Here is a 20,637-nt window from a genome sequence, read left to right on the forward strand (position 1 = left end):
AGACATGAGTACACGGCATGAAAGCAAATTAAGAAGTCTGGAGAAAACAGAAGCAGCCTCCATGTTTTATACGGAGAGGGACTGACGGGCTTTGCTGCTCTGAGCAGAGTAAAAAAGGGGAGAAAAAATGGGCAGCACATTGATCAGAAGCAGCAATCCTAGGCAACAGAACGCTATGCAGGAAAAAGGAAAGCCACTAAACATGTGCAGTGTCATAGGGAGAGACACAGGGCTGGAGCATACGGTAAAAGTGTAGGAAAGTGGAAGTGATGTCATAACAACAAGAGGCCTCCGATCATTGTGAGAGAAATGACAGCTGGGACTGGACTGGCTGCTACAGCCACACTCCTCGCCTATTTCCTGCAGCTGTTCTAGGCTATAGATGTGTCCTATATACAGTGCAGTCATCACACTGTGTATAACCCGGTCTGTACAGACATAGGAGCATGCACAGCACTGCAGAGCACTGCACAGGGTTCAGCACTAACACCTTACCAGTGATTATCAGTGGCACAAAATAATCACAATTCAGTTACTGCAGAGTCCTATATGAGCAATACACCACCTGCTACACTGAGCCCAGCCACAAAGACAATACAGCTCATCCAGAGCATTACAATGTCACAGAGACCTTCCAGTGCCCAGGACTGGAGGTTTACAGCAGTGGTCTCCAAACTGCGGCCCCTTGCTTGCCTTTTTCTGGTCCGCATGGCACTATTTCTCCCAATGACACCAATGACAGGACACCATTCCCCCTCCCGATGACACCAATGACGGGGCACCGTTCCTCCTCCCTATGACACCAATGACGGGGCACCATTCCTCCTCCCGATGACACCGATGACATTACACCATTCCTCCTCCCGATGACACCAATGACGGGACACCATTCCTCCTCCCGATGACATTACACCATTCCTCCTCCCGATGACACCAATGACGGGACACCATTCCCCCTCCCGATGACACCAATGACGGGGCACCGTTCCTCCTCCCTATGACACCAATGACGGGGCACCATTCCTCCTCCCGATGACACCGATGACATTACACCATTCCTCCTCCCGATGACACCAATGACGGGACACCATTCCTCCTCCCGATGACATTACACCATTCCTCCTCCCGATGACACCAATGACGGGACAGCATTCCTCCTCCCGATGACACCAATGACATTACACCATTCCTCCTCCCGATGACACCAATGACATTACACCATTCCTCCTCCCGATGACACCAATGACGGGACAGCATTCCTCCTCCCGATGACACCAATGACATTACACCATTCCTCCTCCCGATGACACCAATGACATTACACCATTCCTCCTCCCGATGACACCAATGACAGGACACCATTCCTCCTCCCGATGACACCAATGACGGGGCACCGTTCCTCCTCCCTATGACACCAATGACGGGGCACCATTCCTCCTCCCGATGACACCGATGACATTACACCATTCCTCCTCCCGATGACACCAATGACGGGACACCATTCCTCCTCCCGATGACACCGATGACATTACACCATTCCTCCTCCCGATGACACCAATGACGGGACACCATTCCTCCTCCCGATGACATTACACCATTCCTCCTCCCGATGACACCAATGACGGGACAGCATTCCTCCTCCCGATGACACCAATGACATTACACCATTCCTCCTCCTGATGACACCAATGACAGGACACCATTCCTCCTCCCGATGACACCAATGACGGGGCACCGTTCCTCCTCCCTATGACACCAATGACGGGACACCATTCCTCCTCCCGATGACACCAATGACATTACACCATTCCTCCTCCCGATGACACCAATGACGGGGCACCATTCCTCCTCCCGATGACACCAATGACGGGACACCATTTCTTCCACGGACACCAATGACGGGACACCATTCCTCCTCCCGATGACACCAATGACGGGGCATCATTCCTTCCACGGACACCAATGGTGGGACACCATTCCTCCTCCCGATGACATCGATGACACCAATGACGGGCCATCATTCCTGCCCCCACCCCACGATGACCCCAATGGCGGGGCACCATTCCTCCTCCTGATGACACCAATGACGGGACACCATTCCTCCTCCCGATGACACCAATGATGGGACACCATTCCTCCTCCCGATGACACCAATGATGGGACACCATTCCTCCTCCCAATGACACCAATGACAGGACACCATTCCTCCTCCCGATGACACCAATGACGGGGCACCATTCCTCCTCCCGATGACACCAATGACGGGGCACCATTCCTTCCACGGACACCATTCCTCCTCCCAATGACAACAATGACGGGGCATCATTCCTTCCACGGACACCAATGACGCGCCATCATTCCTCCCCCCACCCCCCCGATGACACCAATGGCGGGGCACCATTCCTCCTCCTGATGACACCAATGACGGGACACCATTCCTCCTCCCGATGACACCAATGATGGGACACCATTCCTCCTCCCGATGACACCAATGATGGGACACCATTCCTCCTCCCGATGACACCAATGGCGGGGCACCATTCCTCCTCCCGATGACACCAATGGCGGGGCACCATTCCTCCTCCCGATGACACCAATGGCGGGGCACCATTCCTCCTCCCGATGACACCAATGACAGGACACCATTCCTCCTCCCGATGACACCAATGACGGGACACCATTTCTTCCACGGACACCAATGACGGGACACCATTCCTCCTCCCGATGACACCAATGACGGGGCATCATTCCTTCCACGGACACCAATGATGGGACACCATTCCTCCTCCCGATGACATCGATGACACCAATGACGGGCCATCATTCCTGCCCCCACCCCACGATGACACCAATGGCGGGGCACCATTCCTCCTCCTGATGACACCAATGACGGGACACCATTCCTCCTCCCGATGACACCAATGATGGGACACCATTCCTCCTCCCGATGACACCAATGATGGGACACCATTCCTCCTCCCAATGACACCAATGACAGGACACCATTCCTCCTCCCGATGACACCAATGACAGGGCACCGTTCCTCCTCCTACTTACCACAGTAATTTCTGTACTCTCACTGACCCCCCAGCCTGAGGCACTGTTTGCTCCCAGTGATTCTGGGGTACTTTCTACTCTCATTAGGTAATCCAGAGCCCCGCCATCCTACACAGAGCTCTCAGCCTACAGAGTCCAGCAACATCTATAGAGCGCCCATTCAGTGCAGAGCACAGCCTTCTATGGGGCGTATAATGCAGAGCAGGGTGTCAGTACAGAGCAGGGTGTAAGTACAGAGCAGGGTGTCAGTACAGAGCAGGGTGAAAGTACAGAGCAGGGTGCAAGTACAGAGCAGTAGAATGCAGAGCAGGGTGTCAGTACAGAGCAGTAGAATGCAGAGCAGGGTGTCAGTACAGAGCAGGGTGTCAGTACAGAGCAGTAGAATGCAGAGCAGGGTGTCAGTACAGAGCAGGGTGTCAGTACAGAGCAGTAGAGTGCAGAGCAGGGTGTCAGTACAGAGCAGGGTGTCAGTACAGAGCAGTAGAGTGCAGAGCAGGGTGTCAGTACAGAGCAGTAGAGTGCAGAGCAGGGTGTCAGTACAGAGCAGTAGAGTGCAGAGCAGGGTGTCAGTACAGAGCAGTAGAGTGCAGAGCAGGGTGTCAGTACAGAGCAGTAGAGTGCAGAGCAGGGTGTCAGTACAGAGCAGAGCAGGGTGTCAGTGCAGAGCAGTAGAGTGCAGAGCAGGGTGTCAGTACAGTGCAGAGCAGTAGAGTGCAGAGCAGGGTGTCAGTACAGTGCAGAGCAGTAGAGTGCAGAGCAGGGTGTCAGCATAGAGCAGTAGAGTGCAGAGCAGGGTGTCAGCGCAGAGCGGTAGAGTGCAGAGCAGGGTGTCAGCGCAGAGCGGTAGAGTGCAGAGCAGGGTGTCAGCGCAGAGCGGTAGAGTGCAGAGCAGGGTGACAGTACAGAGCAGTAGAATGCAGAGCAGGGTGACAGTACAGAGCAGTAGAATGCAGAGCAGGGTGTCAGTGCAGAGCAGTAGAATGCAGAGCAGGGTGTCAGTGCAGAGCAGGGTGTCAGTGCAGAGCAGTAGAATGCAGAGCAGGGTGTCAGTGCAGAGCAGAGCAGGGTGTCAGTGCAGAGCAGTAGAGTGCAGAGCAGGGTGTCAGTGCAGAGCAGTAGAATGCAGAGCAGGGTGTCAGTGCAGAGCAGTAGAGTGCAGAGCAGGGTGTCAGTACAGAGCAGTAGAGTGCAGAGCAGAGCAGGGTGTCACAGAACAGAGCAGTAGAGTGCAGAGCAGGGTGTGAGTGCAGAGCAGTAGAGTGCAGAGCAGGGTGTCAGTGCAGAGCAGTAGAATGCAGAGCAGGGTGTCAGTGCAGAGCAGAGCAGGGTGTCAGTGCAGAGCAGGGTGTCAGTACAGAGCAGTAGAATGCAGAGCAGGGTGTCAGTGCAGAGCAGTAGAATGCAGAGCAGGGTGTCAGTACAGAGCAGAGCAGGGTGTCAGTGCAGAGCAGTAGAGTGCAGAGCAGGGTGTCAGTGCAGAGCAGTAGAGTGCAGAGCAGGGTGTCAGTGCAGAGCAGTAGAGTGCAGAGCAGTAGAATGCAGAGCAGGGTGTCAGTACAGAGCAGTAGAGTGCAGAGCAGAGCAGGGTGTCACAGAACAGAGCAGTAGAGTGCAGAGCAGGGTGTCAGTGCAGAGCAGTAGAGTGCAGAGCAGGGTCTCAGTGCAGAGCAGTAGAGTGCAGAGCAGGGTGTCAGTGCAGAGCAGTAGAGTGCAGAGCAGGGTGTCAGTGCAGAGCAGTAGAGTGCAGAGCAGGGTGTCAGTGCAGAGCAGTAGAGTGCAGAGCAGGGTGTCAGTGCAGAGCAGTAGAGTGCAGAGCAGGGTGTCAGTACAGAGCAGTAGAATGCAGAGCAGGGTGTCAGTGCAGAGCAGGGTGTCAGTGCAGAGCAGAGCAGGGTGTCAGTGCAGAGCAGAGCAGGGTGTCAGTGCAGAGCAGTAGAGTGCAGAGCAGGGTGTCAGTACAGAGCAGTAGAGTGCAGAGCAGGGTGTCAGTACAGAGCAGTAGAATGCAGAGCAGGGTGTCAGTGCAGAGCAGTAGAGTGCAGAGCAGGGTGTCAGTACAGAGCAGTAGAATGCAGAGCAGGGTGTCAGTGCAGAGCAGGGTGTCAGTGCAGAGCAGAGCAGGGTGTCAGTGCAGAGCAGAGCAGGGTGTCAGTGCAGAGCAGAGCAGGGTGTCAGTGCAGAGCAGAGCAGGGTGTCAGTGCAGAGCAGAGCAGGGTGTCAGTGCAGAGCAGAGCAGGGTGTCAGTGCAGAGCAGGGTGTCAGTGCAGAGCAGTAGAGTGCAGAGCAGGGTGTCAGTACAGAGCAGTAGAGTGCAGAGCAGGGTGTCAGTACAGAGCAGTAGAGTGCAGAGCAGGGTGTCAGTACAGAGCAGTAGAATGCAGAGCAGGGTGTCAGTGCAGAGCAGTAGAGTGCAGAGCAGGGTGTCAGTACAGAGCAGTAGAATGCAGAGCAGGGTGTCAGTACAGAGCAGAGCAGGGTGTCAGTGCAGAGCAGTAGAGTGCAGAGCAGGGTGTCAGTGCAGAGCAGTAGAATGCAGAGCAGGGTGTCAGTAGAGTGCAGAGCAGGGTGTGAGTGCAGAGCAGTAGAGTGCAGAGCAGGGTGTCAGTGCAGAGCAGTAGAATGCAGAGCAGGGTGTCAGTGCAGAGCAGTAGAGTGCAGAGCAGGGTGTCAGTACAGAGCGGTAGAGTGCAGAGCAGGGTGTCAGTACAGAGCGGTAGAGTGCAGAGCAGGGTGTCAGTACAGAGCGGTAGAGTGCAGAGCAGGGTGTCAGTGCAGAGCAGTAGAATGCAGAGCAGGGTGTCAGTGCAGAGCAGGGTGTCAGTGCAGAGCAGTAGAGTGCAGAGCAAGGTGTCAGTGCAGAGCAGGGTGTCAGTGCAGAGCAGTAGAATGCAGAGCAGGGTGTCAGTAGAGTGCAGAGCAGAGTGTCAGTGCAGAGCAGTAGAGTGCAGAGCAGGGTGTCAGTAGAGTGCAGAGCAGGGTGTCAGTAGAGTGCAGAGCAGGGTGTCAGTAGAGTGCAGAGCAGGGTGTCAGTAGAGTGCAGAGCAGGGTGTCAGTAGAGTGCAGAGCAGGGTGTCAGTAGAGTGCAGAGCAGGGTGTCAGTGCAGAGCAGTAGAGTGCAGAGCAGGGTGTCAGTGCAGAGCAGTAGAATGCAGAGCAGGGTGTCAGTAGAGTGCAGAGCAGGGTGTCAGTGCAGAGCAGGGTGTCAATGCAGAGCAGTAGAATGCAGAGCAGGGTGTCAGTAGAGTGCAGAGCAGGGTGTCAGTAGAGTGCAGAGCAGGGTGTCAGTAGAGTGCAGAGCAGGGTGTCAGTAGAGTGCAGGGCAGGGTGTCAGTGCAGAGCAGTAGAGTGCAGAGCAGGGTGTCAATGCAGAGCAGTAGAATGCAGAGCAGGGTGTCAGTAGAGTGCAGGGCAGGGTGTCAGTACAGAGCAGAAGAGTGCAGAGCAGGGTGTCAGTACAGAGCAGAAGAGTGCAGAGCAGGGTGTCAGTACAGAGCAGAAGAGTGCAGAGCAGGGTGTCAGTACAGAGCAGTAGAATGCAGAGCAGGGTGTCAGTGCAGAGCAGTAGAATGCAGAGCAGGGTGTCAGTACAGAGCAGAGCAGGGTGTCAGTGCAGAGCAGTAGAGTGCAGAGCAGGGTGTCAGTGCAGAGCAGTAGAGTGCAGAGCAGGGTGTCAGTGCAGAGCAGTAGAGTGCAGAGCAGGGTGTCAGTGCAGAGCAGTAGAGTGCAGAGCAGGGTGTCAGTGCAGAGCAGTAGAGTGCAGAGCAGGGTGTCAGTACAGAGCAGTAGAGTGCAGAGCAGAGCAGGGTGTCACAGAACAGAGCAGTAGAGTGCAGAGCAGGGTGTCAGTGCAGAGCAGTAGAGTGCAGAGCAGGGTGTCAGTGAAGAGCAGTAGAGTGCAGAGCAGGGTGTCAGTACAGAGCAGAAGAGTGCAGAGCAGGGTGTCAGTACAGAGCAGGGTGTCAGTGCAGAGCAGGGTGTCAGTGCAGAGCAGTAGAGTGCAGAGCAGGGTGTCAGTGCAGAGCAGTAGAATGCAGAGCAGGGTGTCAGTGCAGAGCAGTAGAGTGCAGAGCAGAGCAGGGTGTCACAGAACAGAGCAGTAGAGTGCAGAGCAGGGTGTCAGTGCAGAGCAGTAGAGTGCAGAGCAGGGTGTCAGTGCAGAGCAGAGCAGGGTGTCAGTGCAGAGCAGTAGAATGCAGAGCAGGGTGTCAGTGCAGAGCAGTAGAATGCAGAGCAGGGTGTCAGTAGAGTGCAGAGCAGGGTGTGAGTGCAGAGCAGTAGAGTGCAGAGCAGGGTGTCAGTGCAGAGCAGTAGAATGCAGAGCAGGGTGTCAGTACAGAGCAGAGCAGGGTGTCAGTGCAGAGCAGTAGAATGCAGAGCAGGTTGTCACTAGAGTGCAGAGCAGGGTGTCAGTGCAGAGCGGTAGAGTGCAGAGCAGGGTGTCAGTACAGAGCGGTAGAGTGCAGAGCAGGGTGTCAGTGCAGAGCAGTAGAATGCAGAGCAGGGTGTCAGTAGAATGCAGAGCAGGGTGTCAGTAGAATGCAGAGCAGGGTGTCAGTGCAGAGCAGTAGAGTGCAGAGCAGGGTGTCAGTGCAGAGCAGTAGAGTGCAGAGCAGGGTGTCAGTAGAGTGCAGAGCAGGGTGTCAGTGCAGAGCAGTAGAGTGCAGAGCAGGGTGTCAATGCAGAGCAGTAGAGTGCAGAGCAGGGTGTCAGTGCAGAGCAGTAGAGTGCAGAGCAGGGTGTCAGTGCAGAGCAGTAGAGTGCAGAGCAGGGTGTCAGTGCAGAGCAGTAGAGTGCAGAGCAGGGTGTCAGTGCAGAGCAGTAGAGTGCAGAGCAGGGTGTCAGTAGAGTGCAGGGCAGGGTGTCAGTGCAGAGCAGTAGAGTGCAGAGCAGGGTGTCAATGCAGAGCAGTAGAATGCAGAGCAGGGTGTCAGTAGAGTGCAGGGCAGGGTGTCAGTACAGAGCAGAAGAGTGCAGAGCAGGGTGTCAGTACAGAGCAGAAGAGTGCAGAGCAGGGTGTCAGTACAGAGCAGAAGAGTGCAGAGCAGGGTGTCAGTACAGAGCAGAAGAGTGCAGAGCAGGGTGTCAGTACAGAGCAGTAGAATGCAGAGCAGGGTGTCAGTGCAGAGCAGTAGAATGCAGAGCAGGGTGTCAGTACAGAGCAGAGCAGGGTGTCAGTGCAGAGCAGTAGAGTGCAGAGCAGGGTGTCAGTGCAGAGCAGTAGAGTGCAGAGCAGGGTGTCAGTGCAGAGCAGTAGAGTGCAGAGCAGGGTGTCAGTGCAGAGCAGTAGAGTGCAGAGCAGGGTGTCAGTGCAGAGCAGTAGAGTGCAGAGCAGGGTGTCAGTACAGAGCAGTAGAGTGCAGAGCAGAGCAGGGTGTCACAGAACAGAGCAGTAGAGTGCAGAGCAGGGTGTCAGTGCAGAGCAGTAGAGTGCAGAGCAGGGTGTCAGTGAAGAGCAGTAGAGTGCAGAGCAGGGTGTCAGTACAGAGCAGAAGAGTGCAGAGCAGGGTGTCAGTACAGAGCAGGGTGTCAGTGCAGAGCAGGGTGTCAGTGCAGAGCAGTAGAGTGCAGAGCAGGGTGTCAGTGCAGAGCAGTAGAATGCAGAGCAGGGTGTCAGTGCAGAGCAGTAGAGTGCAGAGCAGAGCAGGGTGTCACAGAACAGAGCAGTAGAGTGCAGAGCAGGGTGTCAGTGCAGAGCAGTAGAGTGCAGAGCAGGGTGTCAGTGCAGAGCAGAGCAGGGTGTCAGTGCAGAGCAGTAGAATGCAGAGCAGGGTGTCAGTGCAGAGCAGTAGAATGCAGAGCAGGGTGTCAGTAGAGTGCAGAGCAGGGTGTGAGTGCAGAGCAGTAGAGTGCAGAGCAGGGTGTCAGTGCAGAGCAGTAGAATGCAGAGCAGGGTGTCAGTACAGAGCAGAGCAGGGTGTCAGTGCAGAGCAGTAGAATGCAGAGCAGGTTGTCACTAGAGTGCAGAGCAGGGTGTCAGTGCAGAGCGGTAGAGTGCAGAGCAGGGTGTCAGTACAGAGCGGTAGAGTGCAGAGCAGGGTGTCAGTGCAGAGCAGTAGAATGCAGAGCAGGGTGTCAGTAGAATGCAGAGCAGGGTGTCAGTAGAATGCAGAGCAGGGTGTCAGTGCAGAGCAGTAGAGTGCAGAGCAGGGTGTCAGTGCAGAGCAGTAGAGTGCAGAGCAGGGTGTCAGTAGAGTGCAGAGCAGGGTGTCAGTAGAGTGCAGAGCAGGGTGTCAGTGCAGAGCAGTAGAGTGCAGAGCAGGGTGTCAATGCAGAGCAGTAGAGTGCAGAGCAGGGTGTCAGTGCAGAGCAGTAGAGTGCAGAGCAGGGTGTCAGTGCAGAGCAGTAGAGTGCAGAGCAGGGTGTCAGTGCAGAGCAGTAGAGTGCAGAGCAGGGTGTCAGTAGAGTGCAGGGCAGGGTGTCAGTGCAGAGCAGTAGAGTGCAGAGCAGGGTGTCAGTGCAGAGCAGAGCAGGGTGTCAGTGCAGAGCAGTAGAGTGCAGAGCAGGGTGTCAGTAGAGTGCAGAGCAGGGTGTGAGTGCAGAGCAGAGCAGGGTGTCAGTGCAGAGCAGGGTGTCAGTGCAGAGCAGTAGAATGCAGAGCAGGTTGTCACTAGAGTGCAGAGCAGGGTGTCAGTGCAGAGCAGTAGAGTGCAGAGCAGGGTGTCAGTACAGAGCGGTAGAGTGCAGAGCAGGGTGTCAATGCAGAGCAGTAGAGTGCAGAGCAGGGTGTCAGTGCAGAGCAGTAGAGTGCAGAGCAGGGTGTCAGTGCAGAGCAGTAGAGTGCAGAGCAGGGTGTCAGTGCAGAGCAGTAGAGTGCAGAGCAGGGTGTCAGTAGAGTGCAGGGCAGGGTGTCAGTGCAGAGCAGTAGAGTGCAGAGCAGGGTGTCAGTGCAGAGCAGAGCAGGGTGTCAGTGCAGAGCAGTAGAGTGCAGAGCAGGGTGTCAGTAGAGTGCAGAGCAGGGTGTGAGTGCAGAGCAGAGCAGGGTGTCAGTGCAGAGCAGTAGAATGCAGAGCAGGTTGTCACTAGAGTGCAGAGCAGGGTGTCAGTGCAGAGCAGTAGAGTGCAGAGCAGGGTGTCAGTACAGAGCGGTAGAGTGCAGAGCAGGGTGTCAGTACAGAGCAGTAGAATGCAGAGCAGGGTGTCAGTAGAATGCAGAGCAGGGTGTCAGTAGAGTGCAGAGCAGGGTGTCAGTGCAGAGCAGTAGAGTGCAGAGCAGGGTGTCAGTGCAGAGCAGTAGAGTGCAGAGCAGGGTGTCAGTGCAGAGCAGTGTAATGTAAAGTGTTATGTGGGGTGTCAGGCTCAGAGCTGGGCTCCGGGTCTCTCCAGGCTCCTGCACTCACCCATGGCGGCGGTGTCTGTGTCTCTCCGTCCCTCGGTGTCCCGCTTTCCTGTAGCCCCCGGTCTGCTCTCCGTCCCTCGTACTCGGGTCCCCGGACAGCCCGCGGGCGGCTCCGGTCACCTCATATCCGGGTCTTCTCGGTGTTCGGGGTACGGTAGCAGCTAGTTCCCATCCCTAGAGGGCCCCGTGATGTCACAGGAACCACGTGACTAGGAGGTCACATGGTACAGAGAGAAGCAGGAAGTAAGAGGCGGGAAGCTCAATCAGTCAGAGATGTTACACTGAGCAATACACAGATATACCCTTCTCTTCTCTCATTAATACTCACTCTCCCCCCTTACACATACAGCGTGTCTCCTTCTCTCTCCACTCCCATCTCTCAGTCTCACTCTCCCCCCCTTCGCTAGCTCTCACATGCGCGCTCCCCCCTTCACTTGCGCACTCTCCCCCCTTACACACAGTGTCTCTCTCCCCCCCCTTACACACAGTGTCTCTCTCCCCCCCCCCTACACACAGTGTCTCTCTCCCCCCCTTACACACTGTCTCTCCCCTCCCCCTTACACACAGTGTCTCTCTCTCTCCCCCCCCTTACACACAGTGTCTCTCTCTCTCCCCCCCCTTACACACAGTGTCTCTCTCTCTCTCTCCCCCCCCCCCCCGCCATCTCTCAGTCTCACACTCACTCTCCCCACATTCTCTCCCCCCCCTTCGCTCACACTCACTCTCTCCCCCCCCCTTTGCTCGCTCTCACTCTCCCCCCCCCCCCTTCGCTAGCTCTCACACGCCCTCTTCCCCCCTTACATACAGTGTCTCTCTCTCCCCCCCTTACACAATGTCTCTCTCTCTCCCCCCCCCCCGCCATCTCTCAGTCTCACACTCACTCTCCCCACATTCTCTCTCCTCCCCCTTCACTCACACTCACTCTCTCCCCCCCTTTGCTCACTCTCACTCTCCCCCCCCCTTCGCTAGCTCTCACATGCGCGCTCCCCCCTTCACTTGCGCCCTCTTCCCCCCTTACATACAGTGTCTCTCTCTCTCCCCCCCTTACACACAGTGTCTCTCTCTCCCCCCCTTACACACAGTGTCTCTCTCTCCCCCCCCCTTACACACAGTGTCTCTCTCTCTCTCCCCCCCTTAAACAGTGTCTCTCTCTCCCCCCTCTTACACACAGTGTCTCTCTCCCCCGCTTACACAGTGCCTGTCTCTCTCTCCCCCCCGCCATCTCTGTCTCACACTCACTCTCCCCACATTCTCTCTCCTCCCCCCCCCTTCGCTCACACTCACTCTCTCCCCCCCTTTGCTCGCTCTCACTCTCCCCCCCCTTCGCTAGCTCTCACATGCACGCTCCCCCTCTTACATACAGTGTCTCTCTCTACCCCCCCCCCCCCTTACACACAGTGTCTCTCTCTCTCTCTCCCCCCCCCCCTTACACGCAGTCTCTCTCTCCCCCCCCCCCTTACACAGTCTCTCTCTCTCTCTCCCCCCTTACACAGTGTCTGTCTCTCTCTCCCCCGCCATCTCTCAGTCTCACACTCACTCTCCCCACATTCTCTCTCCTCCCCCTTCGCTCACACTCACTCTCTCCCCCCCCCCTTTGCTCGCTCTCACTCTCCCCCCCCCTTCGCTAGCTCTCACATGCGTGCTCCCCCCTTTACTTGCACCCTCTTCCCCCCTTACATACAGTGTCTCTCTCTCCCCCCCTTACACACAGTGTCTCTCTCTCCCCCCCTTACACACAGTGTCTCTCTCTCCCCCCCCCCTTACACACAGTGTCTTTCTCTCTCTCCCCCCTTACACACAGTGTCTCTCTCCCCCCCCCTTACACAGTGTCTGTCTCTCTCTCCCCCCCGCCATCTCTCTGTCTCACACTCACTCTCCCCACATTCTCTCTCCTCCCCCCCCCCCTTCGCTCAGCTCTCACATGCACGCTCCCCCCTTCACTTGCGCACTCTTCCCCCCTTACATACAGTGTCTCTCTCTCTCCCCCCCCCCCCTTACACACAGTGTCTCTCTCTCTCTCTCCCCCCCTCTTACACACTATGCCTGTCTCTCTCTCTCCCTCCCCCTTACACACATTGTCTCTCTCTCTCTCCCTCCCCCTTACACACATTGTCTCTCTCTCTCTCCCCCCTCTTACACACAGTGTCTCTCTCCCCCCTCCTTACACACACTGTCTCTCTCTCTCTCCCCCCCCTTCCTTACACACACTGTCTCTCCCCCCCTTCCTTACACACACTGTCTCTCTCCCCCCTTCCTTACACACACTGTCTCTCTCCCCCCTTCCTTACACACACTGTCTCTCTCTCCTTCTTACACACACATACTCTCTCTCCCCCCCCCCCTTACACACACTGTATCTCTCTCCTTCTTACACACACACTGTCCCTCTCTCTCCCCCCTTACACACTCTCTCTCTCCCTTCCTTACACACACTGTGCCTCTCTCCCCCCCCCCTTACACACACTGTCTCTCTCTCTCCCCCCTTACACACACTGTCTCTCTCTCTTTCTCCCTTACACACACTGTCTCTCTCTCTCTCTCCCCCCTTACACACACTGTCTCTCTCTCTCCCTTCCTTACACACACTGTCTCTCTCTCTCCCCCCCTTACACACACTGTCTCTCTCCCTCCCTTACACACACTGTCTCTCTCCCTCCCTTACACACACTGTCTCTCTCTCCCCCTTACACACACTGTCTCTCTCCCCTCTTACACACACTGTCTCTCTCCCTCTTACACTCTCTCTCTCTTTCTCCCTTACACACACTGTCTCTCTCTCTCTCCCCCCCTTACACACTCTCTCTCTCCCTTCCTTACACACACTGTGCCTCTCTCCCCCCCCCCTTACACACACTGTCTCTCTCTCTCCCCCCTTACACACACTGTCTCTCTCTCTTTCTCCCTTACACACACTGTCTCTCTCTCTCTCTCCCCCCTTACACACAGTCTCTCTCTCTCCCTTCCTTACACACACTGTGCCTCCCTCCCCCCCCCCCCACCTTACACACACTGTCTCTCTCTCTCCCCTTACACACACTGTCTGTCTCTCTCTCTCTCTCCCCTTACGCACACTGTCTGTCTCTCTCTCTCCCCTTACACACACTGTCTCTCTCTCTCTCCCCTCTTACACACACTGTCTCTCTCTCTCTCTCTCCCCTCTTACACACACTGTCTCTCTCCCTCTTACACACACTGTCTCTCTCTCTTTCTCCCTTACACACACTGTCTCTCTCTCTCTCTCCCCCCTTACACACACCGTCTCTCTCTCTTTCTCCCTTACACACACTGTCTCTCTCTCTTTCTCCCTTACACACACTGTCTCTCTCTCTCTCCTCCCCTTACACACACTGTCTCTCTCTCTCCCCCCCTTACACACACTGTCTCTCTCCCTCCCTTACACACACTGTCTCTCTCTCCCCCTTACACACACTGTCTCTCTCTCTCTCTCCCCTCTTACACACACTGTCTCTCTCCCTCTTACACTCTCTCTCTCTTTCTCCCTTACACACACTGTCTCTCTCTCTCTCCCCCCCTTACACACACTGTCTCTCTCTCTCTCTCTCTCTCCCCCCTTACACACACTGTCTCTCTCTCTCCCCCCTTACACACACTGTCTCTCTCTCTCCCCTCTTACACACACTGTCTCTCTCTCTCTCTCCCCCCTTACACACACTGTCTCTCTCTCCCCTCTTACACACACTGTCTCTCTCTCCCCTCTTACACACACTGTCTCTCTCTCCCCCTTACACACACTGTCTCTCTCTCTCCCCCCTTACACACACTTTCTCTCTCCCCCCCTTACACACACTGTCTCTCTCTCCCCTCTTACACCCACTGTCTCTCTCTCACCCTTACACACACTGTCTCTCTCTCTCTCTCTCTCCCCCCTCTCTTACACACACTGTCTCTCTCTCTCTCCCTTACACACACTGTCTCTCTCTCTCTCCCCTCTTACACCCACTGTCTCTCTCTCACCCTTACACACACTGTCTCTCTCTCCCCCTTACACACACTGTCTCTCTCTTTCTCTCTCTCTCCCCTCTTACACACACTGTCTCTCTCTCTCTCTCTCCCTTACACACACTGTCTCTCTCTCTCTCTCCCTTACACACACTGTCTCTCTCTCCCCCTTACACACACTGTCTCTCTCTCTCTCCCCTCTTACACACACTGTCTCTCTCTCTTTCTCCCTTACACACACTGTCTCTCTCTCTCTCCCCCCCTTACACACACTGTCTCTCTCTCCCTTACACACACTGTCTCTCTCTCTCTCCCCTCTTACACACACTGTCTCTCTCTCTCTCCCCCCCCTTACACACACTGTCTCTCTCTCCCCCTTACACACACTGTCTCTCTCTCTCTCCCCTCTTACACACACTGTCTCTCTCTCCCTTACACACACTGTCTCTCTCTCCCCCCTTACACACACTGTCTCTCTCTCCCCCCTTACACACACTGTCTCTCTCTCTCCCCTTACACACACTCTCTCTCCCCCCCCTTACACACACTGTCTCTCTCTCCCCCTTACACACACTGTCTCTCTCTCTCTCCCCTCTTACACACACTGTCTCTCTCTCCCCCTTACACACACTGTCTCTCTCTCTCTCTCCCTTACACACACTGTCTCTCTCTCTCTCTCCCCTCTTACACACACTGTCTCTCTCTCTCTCTCCCTTACACACAATGTCTCTCTCTCTCTCCCCCCCTTACACACACTGTCTCTCTCTCCCCCTTACACACACTGTGTCTCTCTCCCCTCTTACACACACTGTCTCTCTCTCTCTCCCCTCTTACACACACTGTCTCTCTCTCTCCCCCCTTACACACACTTTCTCTCTCCCCCCCCCTTACACACACTGTCCCTCTCTCTCCCCCTCCCTCTTACACACACTGTCTTTCTCTTCCTTACAGTGTGTCTCATTTACACTCTCGCTCTTTTTCTGACTCATACTCTGTCACATGGCAGGTCTCATTTACACTATTACTCACACAGTCTCTCACCTATGCTGGCTGTCACACACTCTCTCTCTCACTCCATTCTTTAGAAAGGTAAAAGTATAATGATGTTACCAAGGCAGATATTGTGCAGAAAGGATATAGATGTAATTCTGATGAAGTGTCATTTCTTGACATGAAACGAATGACGTTTACTATGTGTGTGACTTTTTTAAAGACTTTCAACATTTATCTTTTGCAATTTACATGCACAGATCAACGTTTTGATCCTTAACTGGGATCTTTCTCATGATGAATGTACACAGTAGACATTTATAGAGGGAATAAGTAACATCAAACATACTTCTCCTGTGTGAAACGTGCGAAGATTGAAGCTGTTGTCAAGGAAACAACTTCCTATTGTGTGATGTATATTCCCCCAAAGGCACAGGGAAGTTTCTTTTTTTCAAATATACATTTCTTGTGTTCCCAGGTTAATAAATTAAAGACAAAAAGAAATAAGAATGAGATCAGTGAAGAGTGGAAGACCTTATGAATCGCTACAATGAAATGATCCTAAAGCCCCGTACACACGTAATGATCGTCAGCCGAACGATCGGCCGTCTTTTGTCCAGGGCTGTCGTGTCGGTTGAAAACTGCAAAAGACTGCACACGAATTTTGTCGGCCAACAACAGCCGACTGCAGAAGTGATGTCATGTGATGGTTAACTTTCCTTGTCTTTTTTCTTCTCTGAGCATGCCCAGTCTTGCTAATCTGCTGTCTGTCGGCCGAAATCTGTACAGACTGGCGAACAATCGGCCGTTCTGGTGACGGCCAACAAATATTTTAAAGTCTGCACGACAGATTCTGTTCGGCCGAAAATGCGCTGTCGGCAGCATCATACTAACAAGCCTACAATCGGCCGGCGGCCGAATATTTACGGCCGACAATCGGTACGTGTGTACGGAGCTTAAGTGTGTATGTGATGTGCTCAAATAAAACGTTATTTCCATAAAATCAATCTGTATGTCTCTACCTTCTGTCACCGTTACACCCTTCATGTTTTAAATTTGAAATTGTACCAGCAAGGCCATCAGTTATTACACATAATATTTAGTAAACACCAATGACAGGTATGTTTTCTTTGCGGGAATCTAGCGCACATCCCAAACACATATTCACCTCAATATCATACACATAGTTCTTGAGGGTCCCCGAGACAACAACCAAAAACCTCTGGCAAAGCAACGATTGGGGCTTATGAAAAATCATTGGACTCTGGCTATCAACACCTGGTATTTTATCACTAAAGTCTTGAATTTGTGTTACAACTTGTGAATGATATACTTCACTAGTGATTCCGCCCTGTAATGTTTTGTTTTTTAGACATCAGAATTAAAAAAATGATCTTGCTCATCCCAATTTAACCACTCTACCACTAGAGCATTTTGCTGTCTTACGTCTGGGCCACTTTTTGCGATTCGGCAATGTGCGACTTTAACTGACAATTGCGCGGTCGTGCGACGCCGTACCCAAACGAAATTTACGTCCTTTTTTTCCCACAAATAGAGCTTTCTTTTGGTGGTATTTGATCACCTGTGCGATTTTTACTTTTTGCGCTATAAACAAAAAAAGAGCGTTTATTTTGAAAAAATAATATTTTTAACATTTTTTTATATGAAATTCCTCCCAAAAAATATGTAAAAATCAAATTTTTTTACAATTTTTGGCCAATTTGTTTTCTGCTACCTATGTTTGGTAAAAAAAATCACAATAAGCGTATTTTGATTGGTTTGCGCAAAAGTTATTGCGTTTACTAACAAAGGGAAAGATTTCTGTCATTTTTGGTGTTTTTTTTTTTAACGAGTAATGGCGGCGATCTGCGGTTTTTTTTGCAGGACTGCGACATTGCGGCGGACAGATCGGACCCTTGACTGACATTTTTGACACTTTTGGGGGTACCAGTGACATTACTGCAGTAATCAGTGCTATATATATATATATATATATATATATATGCACTGTTACTGTAAAAATGACACTGGCAGGGAAGGGGTTAATTTTATTGGAGAGGGAGGGGTTAATGTATGCCTGGTGCTTACTAACGTGTGTGGGGGGAGGTGACTGAGTGAGCCAGGGACAGATCACATGTTCAGCTATGCTGAACACTCCGATCTGTCACTCCCTGTCACTTAGGAGATTCGCCCGCTCTGTTTACACAGGCGGGCGGATCTCCAAACTCGATTCCCCGACGATCGGGGAAGAGCGGCGGCGATCGCCGCCGCTCCTCCCCTGGCCCGACTCCCGCTGTGAATGAAAACAGCGGGAGTGCGCCTCCGGCGGCGCGCGAGCGCCGCCTACAGGGGGAGGAGTCCAGCAGTAGGTCTACGTCGCAGTAGCAACACAGTGGCTAGAGGTAAAGTGGTTAATTACACACGTAGCATTAAAAAAATAAGAGTCCCTAGAATTGGATAAATATTGGTACTTTATATGTAATATTAGTTTATATTGTTCAATATACATTATAATAGTATAAAAATGTTCCATCTGTGCATTTCTTTAAAGAAAAAGTTAATAGTCACTATTCACAATAACTTCAGGTACCATGGCCCAAATTAGGGTTCTGGTTCCTTCTTTTTTTTTTTTCATTACTTTGTAAATTAGTGTTAATGATTTACTAAGGAATCCTGGCTTATAAGAAGCCCACTGAGTTCTACATTACTTTTAGGATGCTGGTGGAGTAGAAAACATAATTGTTTTCCCTTCCCACCCTGATCATCCTTAAGATGTTTCTTTAACCACTTAAGCCCCGGAAGATTTTACCCCTTCCTGACCAGGGCCTATTTTGCGATTCGGCACTGCGTGATATCTTTAAGAAATGTCTTTCTTCTTGCCACTCTTCCATAAAGGCCAGATTTGTGCAGTATACGACTGATTGTTGTCCTATGGACAGAGTCTCCCACCTCAGCTGTAGATCTCTGCAGTTCATCCAGAGTGATCATGGGCCTCTTGGCTGCATCTCTGATCAGTCTTCTCCTTGTATGAGCTGAAAGTTTAGAGGGACGGCCAGGTCTTCGTAGATTTGCAGTGGTCTGATACTCCTTCCATTTCAATATTATCGCTTGCACAGTGCTCCTTGGGATGTTTAAAGCTTAGGAAATCTTTTTGTATCCAAATCCGGCTTTAAACTTCTCCACAACAGTATCTCGGACCTGCCTGGTGTGTTCCTTGTTCTTCATTATGCTTTCTGCGCTTTAAACGGACCTCTGAGACTATCACAGTGCAGGTGCATTTATACGGAGACTTGATTACACACAGGTGGATTCTATTTATCATCATTATTCATTTAGGTCAACATTGGATCATTCAGAGATCCTCACTGAACTTCTGGAGAGAGTTTGCTGCAATGAAAGTAAAGGGGCTGAATAATTTTGCACGCCCAATTTTTCAGTTTTTTATTTGTTAAAAAAGTTTGAAATATCCAATAAATTTCGTTCCACTTCATGATTGTGTACTACTTGTTGTTGATTCCTCACAAAAAATTACAGTTTTATATCTTTATGTTTGAAGCCTGAAATGTGGCAAAAGGTCGAAAAGTTCAAGGGGGCCGAATACTCACAAGGCAGTGGCACTGTACATAAAAACAACAAACAACTTGAGGGATAACTGCAGTAACCAACCCAACAATCCCCCAGACCTGTGAATGGATCAAAATTGTGAAATTGATGAAAAAAGGGGAGAAAAGGGGTTTGAGATATGTCCTAGGGAGGAAGCCATGTCCCCCATCCCTTTCTTTTCCAGCCCCTTTTCTGAGTTTAAATATCTGTCTATAATTAGATATCGGAATGGAAAAGCCATTTATAATGAGGGGGAACATGGCTCTGCAATTGATGTTGCACTTGGGTGACCACTATTCTTAGATGGAGAGTATTTAGGGGGCCAATGAGACATATATTGGACCAGTAGCTGGGACTATTTTCTTTGGGATGTGACCACAATGTTCTAAATATCTCCTGTATTTAATATTTAAAATGTATTATTTGTTTAAACATTTTGCACAATGACAGTTTGTCTGGTGTCTGTACCTGTACATAAATGCTGTGGAGTGTTCCAGTTCCCTGCTCACTGAGGGCATTTTGTGGCCAATTTGTGGAAACGCTCCACTGATTAATTAGTAAATAAAGGTGTACTTAATTAAGGTGCATATATAAAGAGGCCCCAAAGAACACTCCCTTAGATCTGATGAAATCAGCTTATATTGGCTGGTGAAACGCGTCATCTTTACTACATGAATGAGGGATGCCGGTGCCAGTAAGCCTATCTGCTTGAGCAGGAAACCGTCAAGGAAGTCACTTTGAAGTGTTGGCCTCCTGCTCGGCCCTCCCGCGCATGGTGGCATCCAGAGCACGGTGCATTACAGGCCATCCCTCAGACCACCATCCAGCACTGTACAGCATTACAGGCCTCCTCTGATCAGTGACCACCGCCATGGCGGCATCCAGAGCACTGTGCGTTACAGGCCATCCCTCAGACCTGAGAACACCATCCAGCATTGTGAAGCATTACAGGCCTCCTCTGACCAGTGACCACCGTCATGGTGGTAACCAGAGCACTGTGCATTACAGGCCATCCCTCAGACCACCATCCAGCACAGTACAGCATTACAGGCCTCCTCTGACCACTGGCATGGCGGCATTGAGAGCACTGTGCATTACAGGCCACCCCTCAGACCATCATCCAGCACCCTGCAGCATTACAGGCCCCCTCAGACCTCCGTCCAGAGCACTGTGCAGCATTACAGGCCTCCGTCAAGAGCACTGTGCAGCATTACAGGCCATCCCTCAGACCACCATCCAGCACTGTGCAGCATTACAGGCCTCCTCAGACCATCCAGAGTGGCTAAATCTATATCTGTGAGTTTGTTTAAACCTCAATACCATAAATAATATATTCATTTTTTTTATTCTAGTAGAATATAATGAGTTTGGAAATGCAATAGAAATGCCTAAAAAATGCATTACAATTTAACTAAACAGTGCCTTGCAAATAAATAGTAATAATAATAAGCTCAGATGCTATTAAAATGTAACAATTTTAACATCAATTTTTAGATTGAACATAAAGATTCTAGCCTTCAAGAAAACTCACAAGTGGAACAACTTGCCTCCTAACACAGAAAGCAATGACAGAATTTGAGGAAAATACAAAATTCAACTTTATTTGCTTAAAAAAAAACGAAGAACTTTGGGAATGAAGGTATGTTAGAAAATTACGTAACTATGCAATAAAAAGTATCTTATTTTTTCTG

The 20,637-nt window shown here is 52.0% G+C and overlaps 1 protein-coding gene across 1 annotated transcript in view; it reads right to left on the reverse strand.

Annotated features, from left to right (window-relative positions):
* MAP3K3 (mitogen-activated protein kinase kinase kinase 3) overlaps positions 1 to 10,589 on the reverse strand; it is a 41,456-nt gene extending 30,867 nt beyond the window's left edge. Inside the window, exon 1 of the mRNA XM_082271994.1 lies at positions 10,395 to 10,589. Within this exon, the coding sequence (XP_082128120.1) occupies positions 10,395 to 10,398 (4 nt within the window). The 5' untranslated portion in view covers positions 10,399 to 10,589. The remainder of the gene's footprint in view (positions 1 to 10,394) is intronic.
* Positions 10,590 to 20,637: the final 10,048 nt, after the last annotated feature.

The sequence above is a fragment of the Pelophylax lessonae genome, assembly GCF_965119305.1.
Source record: "Pelophylax lessonae genome assembly, chromosome: 11".
NCBI lineage: Eukaryota > Metazoa > Chordata > Amphibia > Anura > Ranidae > Pelophylax > Pelophylax lessonae.